Source organism: Clinocottus analis, unplaced genomic scaffold (genome assembly GCF_023055335.1).
Source record: "Clinocottus analis isolate CAN_PGR_092001 unplaced genomic scaffold, fCliAna1.0.p SCAF_43, whole genome shotgun sequence".
Lineage (NCBI taxonomy): Eukaryota > Metazoa > Chordata > Actinopteri > Perciformes > Cottidae > Clinocottus > Clinocottus analis.
Genome location: NW_027176187.1, coordinates 171,640 through 190,000, shown reverse-complemented (window position 1 = coordinate 190,000; position 18,361 = coordinate 171,640). Strand labels below are relative to the sequence as shown.

Genomic DNA, 18,361 nt, shown 5'->3' with positions numbered 1-18,361 from the left:
TGCCTGCTCTGTTTGGAACCAGGACTAGTCAATAGGCTTTGAGAGCTATACCATTATCAACCAAGAGACCTGTGTTTTCTTTTTTTGTGAGCTAACTAAATGATATCCTCCTATATTATAACGAGGTTGGAAAACTTCAAAACAGATATTTCAAATCCTAGAATTTGGGAACTAACTTTGACTCTTTTTGACTGACTTGAGGCGCAGCCTGTATTTGTCCTGACTGAGTCAAGACTCAACTTCTCTGAATGACGAGATCATCCACAGAACCTGCCGTGTGTGAGTGGAGACACACGGATGTCCTCAAGCGGTTCTCTGGAAAGGCTGCAGACGCTGAAAACCGTCTCCAGATGAATGGCCGCGCTTCTCCTTTCAACAAACAAACAAAGTGCACAGAAATGCTATTTGTGTCAGGGGTTGAATGAGTTGGACGAGTTGTGTGTGCGCAGAGGGCAGGTTGTGTTGTTGTGTTGGTGCCCCGCTGTGTGAGTAATGAGAAGGCACAGGAAACATGCTGCTGCTGTCGGCTGCTGCTTCCATCTGCTGTCCATCTGGTTTCAGCTTTTGCACAGAGATGACTGACTGTGGATCAATATGATATATATTAATATTTAAGTATTGATTTCCAGCCTCACCTCCACCTCATCTTTCATCTGATGTGCTTCTCTTCTTGCTGCCTCTCGGATGAAAGTTTGTTGGCATAAGATAAATTAATGTTGGACATCACACGGTCAATACACAGCACAAGTAAAGAATGAGCCAGAAGAAAAGCTCTTCATGCAGATGATGGACAACACCGTGTGTCTCCTGTCCATGTGTTTGAGTTCTGTTATGTTGGAGGAGCAACACTATCATAAATTAAGAACATTTTTGTTTTTTTGCAATTTGGAAAACATACTCAGAGGCAAATATAACCTAACAATAACAAGAACTATGAATGATTTGCCAATGAAGAGGACCACTAGATGGCAGCATTGTTTAGCTCAAACGCATTAACACTTCAACAAAGAAAGGTTTTAAAACATATTTTTGGCTTATTAGAACTTGTCTTCGTCATCATCTTCATCAGTTATGATAACATTGGGCGCAATAAAGTAACTGGTGGGACTAGAGAGAAGTTCAGTGACTTGTTGATGGAATCCCATCAGGTTTTGTGTAGCTCATGTATCACACTTTACAGGGTTGCCTCGAGGGATTAATGAAGGATTATCTTTTCTTATCTCAGTGAGTGGGTACTTTAGTAGCTAAACTAGCGCTGCAGCTAACAATCCTGTTCAATATCCATGACTCTTACTTTCTTGAATAATCAATGGATCCATTTGATGTCTACATTGACCTACTGGTCAATGTAGACATCAAATGGATCCAGCTGAAGACGACTGTCACAAGTTTCCAAAGAAATAACAAATACAAGTTAGTGCTAGGAATGATTTCTTTTTATTTAAGAATACAATTGTTTTGGTTTGTTTGGTCACAGGATGCTCACAGTGACCTGACAAGTACGCACTGTCATTTTCTAGGGAATAATAAAATAATGTTGTTCATATCCTCCTCCTCAGGTGCTGTGTATGATCACAGCTCCCGTCACCATGATCCTGTCCTCTCAGCAGGACGCCTCCTTTGCCTTCGCCTCCCTGGCCATCGTCTTCTCGGTCTACATCACGCTGGTGGTTCTGTTCGTCCCCAAGGTGAACGTCCTCTCTCACGTCCTCCCTGTAGAGTCCAGCAGAAGCTCTCAGATGTCACGGATCGCCTTTCATCAAGAATCTAAGTCATCTGGGCTGAACGACATGTCTCCTAATGAGCTGCTCACGTCTGCAACAGTCTGCGCTGCTTCCTGGTTGTGTTAATCGTTTGCTCTTATTCGTCATGATCAGTCTGTACAACATGTTACAGAGTTCATCTTCCTATGTGATGAAGTGTGTGGACCTTTCAGCTGAACAAGATTCAGTCTTTTCACTAGTGAACTCATTTAGGTGTTGAATGCACAATCTCTCAGTTCATTTAACTCTTTGAAGTGAAAGTTGACTTGATGAGTGAAAGTTAGCATTCAAACCGAACTTGTAGAAATGCAGCAGTATCTCATAGGTTTACTTACCAGGGCCCTGTTCCTCTTACCTGGTTCAACAAAGTCCATCAAATGTCCTACTATCCATCTGAAATGAGCGAGGAGATAGACGTCGGGCTAACTGGGTTTCTCACAGGCTCGTCTGCTCGGACGGTCTGGTTCATTCTCACCAGAGGTCAGTCACCAGGATGACTGTGTGTGCCCGTTCCTCTTCAGGAGGCGTAGTGGAGCGCTGACTCCATGATGTTCTAACGCTACAACATTATAAATGAACCTCTTTTTTCTTCACTGAGGAGCGGATATGATCGTGATCGCATATGAAGTCAAGATCATAACTATGGCAAAGTCTGACGCTGCATTCAGAGCAAGCGTGTTGTCAATATTCACAACGCCTTTGCCCCGCCGCAGCGTGACACGCCCCCCTGCAGCGTGACACGCCCCCCTGCAGGGTGACACGCCTCCCTGCAGCGTGACACGCCCCCCTGCAGGGTGACACGCCTCCCTGCAGCGTGACACGCCCCCCTGCAGGGTGACACGCCCCCCTGCAGCGTGACACGCCCCCCTGCAGCGTGACACGCCCCCCTGCAGGGTGACACGCCTCCCTGCAGCGTGACACGCCCCCCTGCAGGGTGACACGCCCCCCTGCAGGGTGACACGCCTCCCTGCAGCGTGACACGCCCCCCTGCAGCGTGACACGCCCCCCTGCAGCGTGACACGCCCCCCTGCAGCGTGACAAGCCCCCCTGCAGCGTGACAAGCCCCCCTGCAGCGTGACACGCCCCCCTGCAGCGTGACAAGCCCCCCTGCAGCGTGACACGCCCCCCTGCAGCGTGACAAGCCCCCCTGCAGCGTGACAAGCCCCCCTGCAGCGTGACACGCCCCCCTGCAGTGTGACACGCCACCCGCCGCAGCGTGACACGCCCCCCTGCAGCGTGACACGCCCCCCTGCAGCGTGACACGCCCCCCTGCAGCGTGACACGGCTAATTTGAAGTGGATCACCGCCCAAATCAATCAGATTATATTTATTTAAATGTGTCTGCTGGCAGTAGTATACTAATTAATATATACTTATAGGGACATATGCACTGTATGCACATATTATGTACTATATATGTGTATATTTATGTATGTGTGTGTACATTACCATATAATGCATACAGTATGTGAGTCTACACAGGATTTTGATGTGTTGCTGTTGTAATTTTTCCAAACTTGTTTGTAGAACCAAAAAGCCTGATCTTTGTCATCTTATCCTGAAAATGGTGAAGACTGCTCATCCAATCACATTTCACCCTCTCTATCATAAATACAATACAATCAATCATTGCTGAATGAAAATGTCAAATGATATGTATTCTAAATATATATTAATCCAGCACGGGTGAAAGTGAAGAACAAACGTCAATATCATCATTATTAAGCAGGGTGAAAATAATGTAAATGTGTTACGTCCTCGCACATTGTGGTCATTCTAAAAGATAAGAAACACCTGGGTCAAGTTACAAATATCCAAAAGAATAACATGTATTCAGGTCTCAACAATATGTTCCGCATATCAGAAGAGATGAATTAAGATATTCCTTTATTAGTCCCACAGTGCAACTTCAGCATTACAGCTGCAAAAGACACATAGTAAAACAAAATAAAAAAAACAAGTAATATGAATAAAAGAAAACAGTAAAACCGTAATAAAAACAGGGACATAATCCACAATAGCAGTATAATATATGCAGACACAATAAAACATACTATATTGCACCAGTTGAAGCCACTAACGTGACCAAAGTGACAGCTGGTTGTGCAGCCTGACAGCAGCAGGAAGGAAGGACTTGCGGTTCCTTTCCTTCACATATCGGAGGGAAGTCCGTGTGCATTTACCTTTTGTCTTCATGTTCATTTGAAGACATTCATTCATGTTCAAGACATGTACAGAAAAGATAACATGTGCATGATTTATAGATGCGGCGTCTGATCACACGGGGGGAGTGGCAGTCCGATACCCAGGAGCCCATGAAGACCGGCTCCTCCACCAATAACAACGACGAGGAGAAGTCCAGACAGCTCGAGAGAGAGAACCAGGAGCTCCAGAAGATCATCCAGGAGGTCAGCAGGTCCTTTTTCTGTCCTCTAGTATTCAGCAGGTACAGCTCGTGAATACGGATTAACATGTATATGCAGAAGATGAACTTAGAAACTTTAACTTTATTACGTCGTCACATTACAAACATACATGAAATTTGCTCTCTGTACGTAACCCATCCATAGCAGTTAGGACCCTCATCCCCAAGAGCTACAGATAGCATAGCATTAAGATACTGATCTTGAGTTTGTCCATTTGAATTTTCAAATACATGAAATATAAAGCGCTTCAAAGTTTTCCTCAGTTGTCATCATATCTATTCATAATACGTCACATGGGTATGTGACGTAATATGAATAGAAATGATGCATCTCTGGACTTTTATGGTTTCCTTGGTCAAACTACTATATCAACAAACTACCCATAATATTTTTCAATAGTTTGAGGAGCACACATTCAATAGAATTTACTTCTAATGTACTTTATGGTGGCAGAGATCCTGACAATGTATCTCAAGACTACTGTCAGGGATTCTTACCACTGGATGTGAATTTGGGTGAACTGACCCGTTAATGTTTAAGGAATCAATCTGAACCATGTCTTTCACACAACTAATGTCAACGATCAAACAAATGACACCATGAGCATACCAATCATAATGAAGCAGTCTTTAATTGGACTGATGAGTCCTTGTCCCTCTTGGTTCCCTCAGAAGGAAGAGCGAGTGTCTGAGCTGAGGAACCAGCTGTCTGAGCGACAGGCCCTGCGATCAAGGAGAAGAGCGTCCACTGCCATCAATCAGCAGCACAGCTCCCCATCCAATGCCGTTCCCCAGACTGACCCCAGGTCCCTGGCCCCTCCTCCGGGGTATCCCACCCCCATCTCTGACCTCCACCCTATCCCTTCGTCCTTCGGCAATTCATCCAGCCTCTACCATGCGGACAGCAAGATCAGCCGTAATAACTGCCACAGCAGCCATCTGCAGCTGCTGTACAAGTGAGCTGGTGAACACTGACGGGACGAGGACAGTGAAGGTGTTCAAATGTACATGGAGATGGAGAAAATGAAGTACGAACATAGTTTGAAGAATAAACAGTATCTGTTGGAGCGGCGGACTCCTTCCACCAATCAGCTGATGCTGGAGCAGATCAACATGCTATTTTTGTGTTAATCATACCATTTGGTATCTAATCTGCCAGTGATTGATCATGTGCCATCCAGAGTCTGAGAAATGATCACCGTCAGCGTAGCCCCGGCCTCCTTAGCTACAGGTGCTAGCCGTCAAGTTTCCCATTGTAACACTGCTCATAACAAAGGTAGCAGGTTCACCATCTTTCAGAACTTCTGAAAATAAATGTTTTCGCCTTGAGCATAAAGAACAAGCTCGTCACTTTAAGTTATATATGTGTTCATTGAACTCTATTAAGAGCAATACACCACCCTGCTAAAGCAAAAAGCCCAGAGCTAATGTGTGTTTCTGCAGCATTAGCCACAGTCTTTTAGCATGATGCATACGAGCATATTTAAGACCATTCAAACAGGCCTCTCATTCGGAAAAGAAACAGCTAGAAACTATTTAAAGTCTCCAGACATCAATGTGTTAGCGTTAGTTAGCGAGCCACAGCTGACGGTCTGCCAGCTACAGTTGTCCCTGACAAGAAAGTGAAGAAGGCTTTTGTTAAATAATGTGTGAAATCAAAGTCTCAAGAATCTTGATGTAAATCTGCGTAATCATTCAAAACTGCAGTGCCAGAGTGGAAAGACATAGCAACAGTAGCAAAAGGGGCTTGGGCTTAGGGTCCACTAAGGCCGAGCTGTGTTAGCAAAGCATTTATCGTACCTGTGCCTCCTCGTGTGTCTAGATAGTGCTATGTACTGTAAGAGGCTGGACCAAAGGACAGACTCCATGATGATGTCAGTTTTGTGACAAAGTAGCTGGTTGTATCCATAAGATAATTTGTCATTTTAGCTCCTTCTGTTGAATGTTTGATGGTTGTTTTTACATTGTTATTAGTCTCTGTTCAAAGAGACTGCTGAGTCATTGTACATATTGTGTGTGTTCATGCTAAACCTCACTGGCTAGTCCTGTAGATTTAGGGCTGAATAGAAACGTACACAACTGTCATCCGTCAGGTATTTATTGTATCTAGTGTTGTGACACTGAAGGAAGCTGAAGGCGTCAAACACCTGAAAGTGAGCAACGTGTGATGGAGAGAAAGACAGTGCTTCAAGTGACAACGCCTCATGTCAGACCTAAAGCTAATGCCGCTGGTTGCTACCTTCTACTTTCGGAAGTTGTTCTTCAAGAGCTGAATTGTTTTCATGTGTTAATGAATAAGTACGGTTTCAGTGTTTAAAGAACTTGAAATGAAGGTAAACAGTGCATTTTAATTCATTTTTTTATTTCTGTCTGTGGCAACACAGTGAGGTCTTGGTTTAGGTCAGAGAGGACCTAAACCTCTCTGACCTTTATTTCAGGCACCGAGGGTGAGAGGGTGAGACTGAGAGTGAGGGTTATGGTAAGAGTGAGAGTGAAAGTGAGGGTGAGAGTGAAAGTGATGGTGAGAGTGAAGGTGAGAGGGTGAGACTGAGACTGAGAGTGAAAGTGAGGGTGAGGGTGAAAGTGAGGGTGAGGGTGAAAGTGAGGGTGAGGGTGAGAGTGAGGGTGAGGGTGAAAGTGAGGGTGAGGGTGAGAGTGAGGGTGAGACTGAGAGTGAGGGTGAGGGTGAAAGTGAGGGTGAGGGTGAGGGTGAGAGTGAGAGTGAGGGTGAGAGTGAGGGTGAGGGTGAGAGTGAGAGTGAGGGTGAGAGTGAAGGTGAGAGTGAGGGTGAGAGTGAGGGTGAGGGTGAGAGTGAGGGTGGTTGTCCTGAAACCTCCAGGGAGCCGGTCTGATTTCTGGTCTCTCCATAGTTTGCGAGCCCCCGGCTGCGTCCCACGTCTTTAAACTCTGGTTTCCTCGCTCCTCCACTGAACAGGAAGTGCTTCTGCGTCGCCATCTTGACGTCCCAAAGCTTTTATTGTGGAGGAGCGAGGAGGGAAATCGGAGGAGCCATGATGGAGGAGTCTCGAGTGCAGGCTTTCAGGAAGTGTTTTAACGCTGGACACGCCCCCTCAATGTTCCTCTGTTATTTGATTGGACTTTGATTTCAAAACATAGCGACGTAAATAATGACTAAATAAGACGCATTGCTGGTAGAAATGGATCCTGCGTATGAGCAGGACACTGAACACAGTATAAAACTACTCAATGCAGTTTGTTAAACTGACAGACGACAGAGAAAACATCTCCACTCGGACACTGAAGAGAACTGTATTTATATTAGTAGTTTAAAACCATTAAATCAACTGAAAACATGCCACCATTTTAGCAATATTTGAAGTGCATTTTTATTGAAATGTTAAAAAAACTCTGTTACACTGAGTGATCATGTGATCAGACATAAACTCATCAGCTGTTAAAGTGACTGACAGCTGATCACGTGATCATCAGCTGATCGTCAGCTGATCACATGTGATCGTCAGCTGATCACATGTGATCATCAGCTGATCGTCAGCTGATCACATGTGATCATCAGCTGATCGCATGTGATCATCAGCTGATCGCATGTGATCATCGGCTGATCAGCTGTCAGTCATCAGAAACCGACATCGCTTCACGTGACGCTTCAGAGGAAAGGACGTCTTAAAACATGTTTCCTCGTGTCCTCTGTCCTCGCTTGGTTTCCTTGCGTCTCTCCGTGCATCCCTGGTGGGAGCGACTCAGACACAAGGAAAGGACATCGTGGGGGAAACGGGGATGCAGCTCAGAGCCTCGGGATGCAGCCTCAGTGTCCGTGAACAAGACTGAACCCTCTCGGCTTCCCTGGCTCGTTCATTACTCAGCAGGGAGTCATTTCCCACTGTGGGACTAAGGCAGGACTGATTATCAGCTGACGAAGAAGAGATGTGAGAATGTTTCCATTAATAGAAGGGAGTGTGTTCATTCTTGTGGTACTCCCCCCTGTCCCTAAGGACAACATAAAGTCCACAGTAAAAACAATATATACTGACAAACACAATGAGACCGTGACGTACTCAGAGCAAAACACGTTTCATTACGCTCCACGGTGATTGAGCAGCTGGGTAGAAAATAAAGTAAATTAAAAAAACAGAATTGTAACTCTCTACAACCGGAAAGAAGCACCAAACGTGGAGCGCTCGGCTCAGAACAGACTTTCAGCAGCTTGTAACAGCCGGTGGTTGGAGCCTCGAGTCCTGCACCTGCATGCTGAGGCCGTATTTGTCGTCGTCACCGTCCTCTCTCTGTCGCTCTCTGTCTCTCTACCCCTCCCTCCCCCGGCAACGGCTCCAGGGGGATATATATCCTATATATGTCACACTTGCCTGTCTTCAAAACTTGAGAGCGCTGCCACTTCTATAAAGTACAACAAAACCAACAGGAAGTCAAATGTCCCCGTTCTCCTTCTGCTCGGTTCACTTTCTGCTTGTTTGTTCTCACTTCCACAAATAACTTTCTGTGGACATTTTGTGGACAGAAAGGAAGACTCTCTGACACAGTTTCAATACAAATATGTTCTCTGACACAAAGGGAAGGTACAGAAGACTTTTCTGTGTTTTTTCTCTTCACACGAATCCCCATAAAAAGTCAATGGGACCATTTCTCGCAGTTTTTCACATTTTGGGGGAAAATGGCCGGTCAAAAAGTCATAGCACGTGATTTCCGGTGCAGGCCGCAGGCCGCACACTGTGATGTGTTTTGATGCATGTGCTGGCAATGATGCATGAGGAGATTCTCAGTTTTATGGGACTATGACTCTTTCGGGTCTTGAAGCGCGGATCTGCTCTTAATGGTGTTTAGGTTTTGTAAATACTAATTGAGATGTTGGTGGATGCGCCAGACTCTGGATTTTCCGCCTCCTTGCTCTGTGGACTGTGTCGAGCTCCGCCTTTCATCGGGATTTGTCGATTCAGATGTTCGTCAACATTTTGTGTGAAACTACCCAATGAACACTCAGGAAATCAAGGACCCTGACACCCACCATGACGTCTGAGTGTCTTGCCCAGGGACATATCAACATGGACTCTAAGGATGGTCCACTGACCGAAGGACGACCCTGAACCTCGGTCTGAACCACAATCGCTGATAACTGCCCATTAGAGTCTTCTATTGCCACACTACCCCACTAGAGAGTTACGCTCACTGAATGCAGGTTACTTGTGGTTCCCCGAGTTTTAAAAAGTAGGTTGGGGGCTCGAGCCTTCAGTGATCAAGCTCCTCTTCTGTGGAATAAGCTTCCACTTTCAGTCCGGGGAGCAGACACAGTCACCTCATTTAAGAGTAGACTTAAGACTTTCCTCTTTGACAGAGCTTATAGTTAGGCTGGCTCAGGTTAGCCCTGCTCCAGCTCCTATGCTGCTATAGGCCAAGACTGCTGGGGGCATCTTAGGATACACTGAGCACCTCTCTCCTCTTCTTCTTTCTCTTCTTTTCTCTTCTCCCTTCTTCTTTCTTCTCCTTCTGGATAAGTTATTGTCTTTCAATGCACATTACTAATGCTACTTCTTTCCTTTCTGTGCTTCCTTCCCTCAAGTTTCCATGGATCATGCTGTCTGGATCTGGCATTTATTTTATGTTTAGTAGTTAGTAGTTTAGTAGTTAAATAAATATTTAATTCATAAAGAACATGATCATTTGATTCGTATCTACATGAAATAAGAGGTCCCTGTACACCTGGAGAAGAATTCCGTAGCAAACCTGAGATTATGTTTCATTTGATAAATATCCCATTTAAAATAAATATCAATATGTATTTATTAATATGGAGGTTTTCAATATTTTTTCTAAATTGTGTGGCATCCAAAATGTAACCTTCTGTTAAATTCTGTTAATTAAACTAATGTTGGCTTATGGTGTAAGATGAGTGTCAACATCATTTTGTACTAATTTATGGGTGCATTAGGCATAATTCAATTTTCTAGCTTTACATATATTTATTAATTTATTATTAAACTACATAAAGCTGACCCTCCCATCAACTGACAGGCCAGAAAATAAACTTCCCAACAACATGTTTGTTGTGTGCATTTGTTGAAGTTGTTTTCTTGACCCAGAGCACCTCAGAAATCACTTATCTGATGGTAAGGTTTCCCTGAAATGCACCGCTCTGCATCCACCACCACCGTCAGGAATCTCAGAGTTATTTTTGATCAGGACTTTTTCCTTTAACTCCCACGTGAAACCAATCTCAAGGACTGCTCCTCTTCTGTGGAACCAGCTTCTACTTTCAGTCCGCGGCAGACAGAGTCACCTTATGTAAGAGTAGAAATGTAATTTGTGATTTTGGGCTGTATAAAATAAACTGAATTGAATTATGTGGCATATCTAAAAACAGTGTGGTAGAAATATCATAACAAAAGAGTGCACACTCATTTCCAAACTGTGCACGGTGAGGATAGTCTGAAGGTGCCCACTTTGAGGTTTAAAGTGACGGAGGTCAGGACGTGGGGGTTACCAGGCTGGAGGGACTTCCCCTCAGCTGTTGAGGAACTGTTACTCCACTGGAAACTCTTTTTACTACTTTGCAAAGTTATATTACAGAGCCAGCAAAGGCAAGTCACGGTATTTAACACCAAGGCAACTGGCAACAACCAAGTAGATTTATCCAGACAAAACTTTGGCCTAAAGGTTCTCAGAGCAGCTGGAGCGTGGAGCTGGACAGCAGCAGAGACGCCGGATATGCTGAAGGGAAAAGTTGTTGTCCTTTAATCTGTGATTCTGTTATTCGAGGCTGTGGAAGTGGGATGTTGTCAGAATCCAGTGTACATGTTGACAAATCTCCAGAAATGTTCTGAGCTATGGAGTGTTTGAAAGTGATGAAGGAAGCGACCTCCTGGTGTAGTGATGTCTCTCTGAGTGCGTGATGTTGTCTCAGCTTCTTTCAGACCGTGTTTTCTGTGTTGTAAGGAAATGTGTTACTGCCTCTTTCACAGAGCAGAAACAGGAACATAGAACCTTGTGGTTTACAATTTAACCATAAAGCTTCAACTTCCTCCCCACCGGCATCATTTCATATTTTCAACAGTTGACAGTCTCTGTTGTTGTTTTATTCAAAGGTTTGACAGCACCATCGGGCACATTTCAAAATATCAATAACATAACAAATAAAGTGACACACAGCCGATCAAAGTGATTATCTGTTTCAATAAATTATCAAATAAATTATATATAAGTTCCAGCCCAAATACTGAAAACATAAATAAATAAATACATAAATAAATATAAAAAATATCATAATGTCATGTTGAATAAAAACTCTTGTCTGTCAGCCTGTAGTGACACAGTAAACACGCAGTAGTTGTAGTACATACATAGCACCATCTGGTAGGACATTACATGAACTGAGCTGGCTTGGTAAAAGTGTGTGTCTGTGGTGAGAACCTTCAACATCCAACCAGTCGCTGAGTTGAAGTGCCGCCCGGCCTCACAAAGCAAACACACCAAAGAAAGTCTTCCCCGACTCGTCCTCCAGGCCCGGCAGCATCTTCTCTTCCATCACTGTCCTCAGTCGGTCCCCTCTCCTCAGGTTGAACACCGCTCCCATGTACACAGAGGAGAACCAGCTGCCCTCCTCCTCTGGGCTGCTGCTGGCTTTCCTCTGGCAGACGCTGCGGATGGAGTGCATGATGGTCCGCTCCTCTTCGCCATAGGAACTGGACCAGCGCCTGACCGTGTGACTCACGTGGACGCCGGCGTCGCCGCTGCTGCAATCCACCCGGAACGACGCCTGGCTGTAGACGAAGTAGAGGCCGTCTCGAGGAATGGAGATCTGGTTGTTGTTGAGCTGCAGCCCTCCCTGGGAGTGGGACTGGTCCACCTCGTCCTTCCACTCCGCTGAGCTCCTCACAGCAGAGTTGTACCGTCCTGTTGAAGAAGATTGTGAGATGATGATGCAGAAAACAATGGACTCCAAAGACAAACACAAGGACAGGGAGGATCAAATAAACTTCCACAGTGCAAATGGAGTTTGTCTTTGACAGGACTCAGGAATAAATAAATAGGAGTTCACCTCAAGAACTTCCTGAAAACGCCCTGGAGCCTGAGACCTTCCTGAAGGAAAACTCTCCCCTACCCCCCACAAAGCTCCGCTCTCAGATCTACTGGACTGACAACAACTAAAGTTAAGACTAAAAGCCCAAATTAATCAAAAATGCCTTTGCTATAATGTTCTCGCATGGCTCTTATTAAACGTGTCAAACGTGTTCATATTCACCTTCTAAATGAATGGCTGCTCTCACATTGGAAATCTGCCTCAATGTGTGATGAAGATCTGGAAAGAAGAGAAGAAGGTTATATAATCTGGAATACCAGCAGAGCTACAGGTTTCAATCTTTCTAGAATAGGTGTTTCAACAAAGGTCAAATGAAGTCAATTAAAGGAAAGCTTCTCACCACCATGCTCTTCCTCCTGTGGTGGGCCCTGTGTGAAGAAGAGAAGGGTACAGAGTTACAGATGGCTGCGTTCCACCATGAGGAGACTCGTGTAAGACTCCTGTTCCCACCTTGGCATGTCTGTTGAGGACGAGGACGGCTGCCGCCGCCGCCGCGAGGCAGAGCGTGACCACCAGCAGGGCGCCGGGCAGCCTGGCGCTGGGTTTGGCTGCCATGTTTTCTCTCCTGGCGTCCAGCAGCACCTTGCATTCACCTTCCATGGTTTCTTCTGTCTCTTCAGGTAAAGCTGAGCTGTTAGTGAGAGCTGTCCTTCTTCTTCTGTCACTCAGCCAGTGTCTCTTTTAAAAGCAGTACCTCCTGGGAAACTCCAGTGATGTCACTGGAGTTTGTGAGTGAATGGAGCTTTGATGAGGAAGAGAAGCAGAGACACCACACACTCCTACACTGACAGCATCGTTATGACTGTGTCATCCCATGAGCACATACACACAGCCCTTCACACCTCAGTGCACACACACACACACACCCACAGCCACAGAGATTCACACACGCACACACAGACAAGGATGCACATTTCGACATCCTGACATCTCAAACTCGCTCACAGTACTTTGACATGGGCCAAGCGGCTGCGTAGAGAATGCACCTGCAGAAACCACACAAGTCTTACCTTCTCACTCAAAATGCACATTTCACCCAATCAAGTGCTCACAGGTGTTGTGGTGCACTGGTCATCTGGCCAAACATACGGAAACTGTTGAAGTGGTAACAAGCCACAGAAGCCTCATTCACTCGCTCACCAACACATCTGCTGTCACTGTGAGAATACCAGTGAAGTGCACCTGACATGTCACTGATCTTATCGCCAATGCTTCATGTCACTTCCTCTTTTTGTGTGTTTTGTGTTTATAAAAATATCACAGTGGCTCAGCTGGTCATGTGAGGGTCAAAACAGAAAAATGTTAGAATGTAGAATGAAGTACTGATGAAATGAATGGATGAATGATTCATGAACAGTATGTTATACTCTGTGCAATAGTAAAGCACACAGTCGATACTTATGTGGGACATAACATTGGAGTTGATGTTTGTGATCCATGATAAGATGCATTACATGAAACTAAAGTCTTTTACGAGTCATTGAGGTTACCGTGGTGACGAGGACGCCGTCACAGAGCATCACAGAGGTATTATTCACTTTGAGTCAGATACACATTCATAGCACAGCATTTCCAAACAACCCTTCAGAGTAGGGCTGCACGAAAACGTCAAAAGCTAATTATGTTCCTATACACTGTACAGGAATCCTTTATTTGATGTATCATCAACACACGTTTCATGTCTGCTATTCAGCCAACAAACACTCTTCTCCACTGTCACTTCAGTTTGGACTTCTGCATCATTAAACACACCCAAAGAGGAAAACCAAGACCAGGACCACCACAAAGAGGCCTCAGGAGCTCTGCGGCCTATCTGGCGCCACGTTTCATAGAAACGTCTTTTTCTATCCCACAAGAAGCCTGAACACCTTCTTGGGAGACATAATGTAAAGGAGCATGTTACAGTTTTGATTTATGCATACATATACATGTAAAACAGCTGCAGACTGCTCCAGGGCCGCAGAGCCGGTCCCTTCAGGTGTTTTTAACAGATTGGAAGCGTTAGAGGAAGCTTCTTTTGGTTGTCGATGTGATTGATCAAGGTGCACCTGTGTGAACATGGTGACTGGAGCTTTACTTCTGGTTTTACTGCTGTGTTCTAAAATGTTCTGTCTCTTTGTGAAACGTTGTGCTGCTGCCGTCTTGGCCAGGAGACTCGAGTAAAGGATGTTTTTAATCTCAATGAGGCCTTCCTGGTTGAATAAACTTTGAATAAATTAAAAAAACAGAGCACAGAGAGAAGCCTGTGCAAAAGAGCAGCAGTTGTCAAGTTAAAGAGTCTTGTGCTCGCTTCACAAATCTCAGATCAACTCCGTGAGCATCAGACTTTTCACTCGTTCAATTTTTTACAACCATATTTCATCTGGTAAAAACAGAGCACGGAGCAAAACCTGAAGGTGCTGAATGAAATCAATGGTCGACCAGATAAGATGACGATCAGAAAAGATATTAAAACTCCAAATGCATTTCCCCAAACTGACTGAAAGCACTGCTCTCTCCACTACAGCGCGTGCAGGAGGACAAATGGATGCAATCATTTTACTGTTGGCTTTGTTGTGTCTTAAAAATAAGTGAACGTTGGTGTCGGGGCGTGTCAGGCCGAGCTGCAGAGGAGTGCCTCAGGGAGCCGTGCAGGGAGGAGCTGATACAGCATTTAAACCAAATACCTTGGATTCTAGAGGTGTTACTGCTTTCTGCACAATAATGGAGAAAAACTCATTACAAATTATTATTATTTTTTATATTTACAGTTACGAATAGAATAAAACATAACAAAATAATACAATTAATATCACAGGCATACGCAGCTCTAAATCAGTCCTTTCAAAGGTTCACAAGAGAATGACCAAGAGCAGAGGAACTAGCTCAACATGTATGAAGGAGAGATGGGAGAAGAACTAGAAGATGAAATGTGTGTTAGATGGTGGTTTTGATGACATTTTTGCAATTTTAATAGTTTATTTGTTTTACTTCTTTACTTTGTCGATGCAGGGTTAATTACTTTTAAACTTTCTTAATTTAATTTTCTTTTTTTCGTTAACTGTAAAAATACATAAATAAAATGTGAAGTATCAAAAAGACATATTCCCTGCAGTAGGGAAATCTGTCGAGTCGCAATACGGTCTTTAAACTTGATTATGATTTGTTAATTGTAAATATTTACTGGAACAATGAAACCAGAAGAACAGATGGACGGAGGATTGTTGGGCATCTACTTGACTTCATGGATTATTGTTTTTTTAAAGGATTTTTTAATGGATGTTTATTTAAAAAATATTGAAAAGAAATCTCACCTGGAGTGCCTTCCCGTACCCGCCGGGTACGCGACGTGACAGGAAGATGATGAAGAAGAAAACTCTCCTCGTTGGCCCTCAGCTTCCTTGGAAACGAAAGCAATGACTCGAAGGGCGCCATCATGTGACTGCGTGTTGCAGGGCGGGACCTCCTAAGTGCTGCTTTGTTATTGGACAGCAGTGCTTGTCAATCACGGTCTGTTATGAAAACGGTAATTCAATTCAATTCAGTTCATTTTGGATAGCCCAAAATCACAAATTATAAATTTGCCTCACAGGGCGTTTCCATCTTCACACGTAAACATCGCAGTCCCAGGACCTCACATCGGATCAGGAAAAGAAATGCAGGAGCAGCTCCAGACAGCCATGATCCATGTGGGGGGGCAGGACCAAAATAGTATCGTGCTTTTCTAGTCCCTACACCCATTTATACACTGAAGGCACTGTCCCCGAGAGCAATTAGGGGTTCAGAGTCTTGTCCATCAACAGATTAGCGTAGATTAGCAGATTAGCATAGCCGGGGGTGGAACCACCCGCTGTTCGACTGTCCGCCATGTTCACACTCCTCTGGAGCCAGGACCAGAGCCTAGTCATGATCAATACTACCAGACAGACTGGAGTCAGGATGAATTAAACCACCTGACTCGAGCATATAAAATGCATAGGATGCTTTAAATGTTTTAGAATAATGGGCAGTGGAGGTTGGTGGATATTTTTTTGGTGGGGACATTTAATACATTTCAGCAAACATCCCCGTGTGATTCAATGCAAAAAGGTATCACACTTTACTACTTTGCAGTTAAATATTTAACTTTATTCCAACACTTTGACACAATAAGGACATTGTTAGGTGTGGTGGTGCGGCCAACCCAAATGCACGCTCACGCAGCAGCTTTTCAATTTCCAAAAAAGCCTTTATTTTCAAAAATGAAGAACCACAAAGAAACAAAACAAAAACAAAGGCTATCTGTCCAGCAGTCCTTCAAATTCCTCGTCGAAGCCGGGAGGGAAACTCAACCGCGCTCCAAATCCAAAAAGACAAACCACCAGCCGACTGCTTGACGGGAACGACCTGACAACGTGCCAGCAGAGACCCCGGGCCTTTTATCTGTGCTGCCGGTGATCACCGTAACGCACAACAGCCGGGCCAAAGGACGGCGTGGCCGTGCACGGAGATCGGGGGTGGAGACTGCAGGCGGACAAAACCAAACGTTAACACATGGCTCACAGCGACAACACAAACAAACAAGGGAGCTCACACGAGGAGCAGACAGGAAACCTAACAGACATGATACCATTCACTGTATATTTAATGCTGCTGTCAAACGATTGAAATATTTAATTGCGATAAATTGCATTTATGTCATAGTTAACTCGCGATTAATCGCATTTTTAAAATTATTTTTATGCTCTTAACATGAAAAAGTGGATTGGCTTGCATTATGCAAATGTTTTATTTTATTGAAAAACAACTGCCAAACAGAACGGTTTAAAATAATGAAAACAAGGGCAAGAGAGAGAGAGAGGTAGAGAGAAAGAGATTATTTTAATTACTTATTGTTTCATTATTATTTTTGTTATCTGTATAAGTTGTATATTTCTATGTTTTTCTGATGTGTTTTGATGCTTTGGCAATATTGTTGTTGCAACATTCATGCCAATGAGAGAGAGAGAGAGAGAGAGAGAGAGAGAGAGAGAGAGAGAGAGTAGAAGCCATTATATGATTTATGTCTTACCTGTTTGTTTGTCACTTGATTGGTCATGTTTTTGATGACGTGCACGTCAGGGGGCGTCAACATCATATAATTGTCACCTGAGTGGAGCCAGGTGTGTTTTGGTTTAGAGTGAGGAAGGGCAAACTCATTTTAACCACACGCACTAAGAACCGCATTAAGACGGCATTAAAGATGCGTTGAGATAGATCACCCCTTTAAAAGCAAATTAAGGACAAAGCGGGTTTTTCTGTTAAATAATAATAAAATAAAAGTATTATAATAAAAGTATTGAAAGAAAAATCACGAAGTGCGCGTTATTCTACCGACCGCCTCTACAGAGGGAGCAAGATTTTTACAAACACTCTTTATTTAAATGTTTTCCAAAACTTTAGCACTATAATCAGTGTTCTTTGTATAACAAAAAATATAAGATCAGATAAAACAACTTGTTTTACTGTTTTTCCTTTTTCCTTTCTTTTTCTTTTAAAACATTAGTCAGTTAAGACACCCGCAAAAAACAGCTGACCATTTAAAACCTTGCAGAGAGCTTTTTTTATGCACCATTGTTCCTTAAAAGACTCGAGATCAGCGATGTGGTGATGAAACCTGAACTGGAGCAATTTCAAAGTCCCAATTTCTCAGAAATTGGGACTTCTTTGATCTTAAGGATCAAGGTACAAAAGGTCAAAGATGGGCCAGTACTTAGTGTTTTCTTTGTTTCATTGGGCTTGGAGGCGTAACCCTCATCATGTATAAAGGAGGGCTGTGACTGTTGGTTCATTGAATTCTGTGTCACAGACTTCTTTGGGTGACTGTGGCATACTTTTCCTTCTTGCAAGAACAAATGGACGAAAGACAGTTTTGAGCCAGAGATTCCATTCCTTCTTAGCAGATCAACAGAGAAAATCTTCCAATACAATTTGGTGTCAGAAGTGGGATCGTTTGAAGCTCCATCTGGACTCTGAGGGCGTAGGGGTGGTGGCCCCATCAGAACCACAAACTGGGTTTTAGACAAAGAGAGAGGGGTTCTGCGCCCAAAGGGCCTGATTGACTTTAAAATGATCAAACAAGGAAGGAATTTTCTTCAAATCTGGTGA

The 18,361-nt window shown here is 44.0% G+C and overlaps 2 protein-coding genes across 5 annotated transcripts in view; one reads left to right on the top strand and one right to left on the bottom strand.

The window, feature by feature from the left end:
* gabbr1b (gamma-aminobutyric acid (GABA) B receptor, 1b) overlaps positions 1 to 6,753 on the top strand; it is a 64,666-nt gene extending 57,913 nt beyond the window's left edge. For all 4 annotated transcript variants that reach the window (XM_068599074.1, XM_068599072.1, XM_068599073.1 and 1 more), the window contains 3 exons: positions 1,560 to 1,688; positions 4,028 to 4,171; positions 4,861 to 6,753. In XM_068599074.1, coding sequence (XP_068455175.1) covers positions 1,560 to 1,688; positions 4,028 to 4,171; positions 4,861 to 5,148 — 561 coding nt within the window. In that variant the 3' untranslated portion in view covers positions 5,149 to 6,753. The remainder of the gene's footprint in view (positions 1 to 1,559; positions 1,689 to 4,027; positions 4,172 to 4,860) is intronic.
* Positions 6,754 to 11,255: 4,502 nt separating this feature from the next.
* tnfa (tumor necrosis factor a (TNF superfamily, member 2)) lies at positions 11,256 to 12,856 on the bottom strand. Its single transcript, XM_068599134.1, has 4 exons — positions 12,707 to 12,856; positions 12,597 to 12,624; positions 12,419 to 12,475; positions 11,256 to 12,069 (listed from the first exon to the last, which is right to left on the bottom strand). Exons 1-4 carry the CDS (start codon positions 12,854 to 12,856, stop codon positions 11,630 to 11,632), a joined length of 675 nt encoding a protein of 224 aa, XP_068455235.1. The 3' UTR covers positions 11,256 to 11,629.
* Positions 12,857 to 18,361: the final 5,505 nt, after the last annotated feature.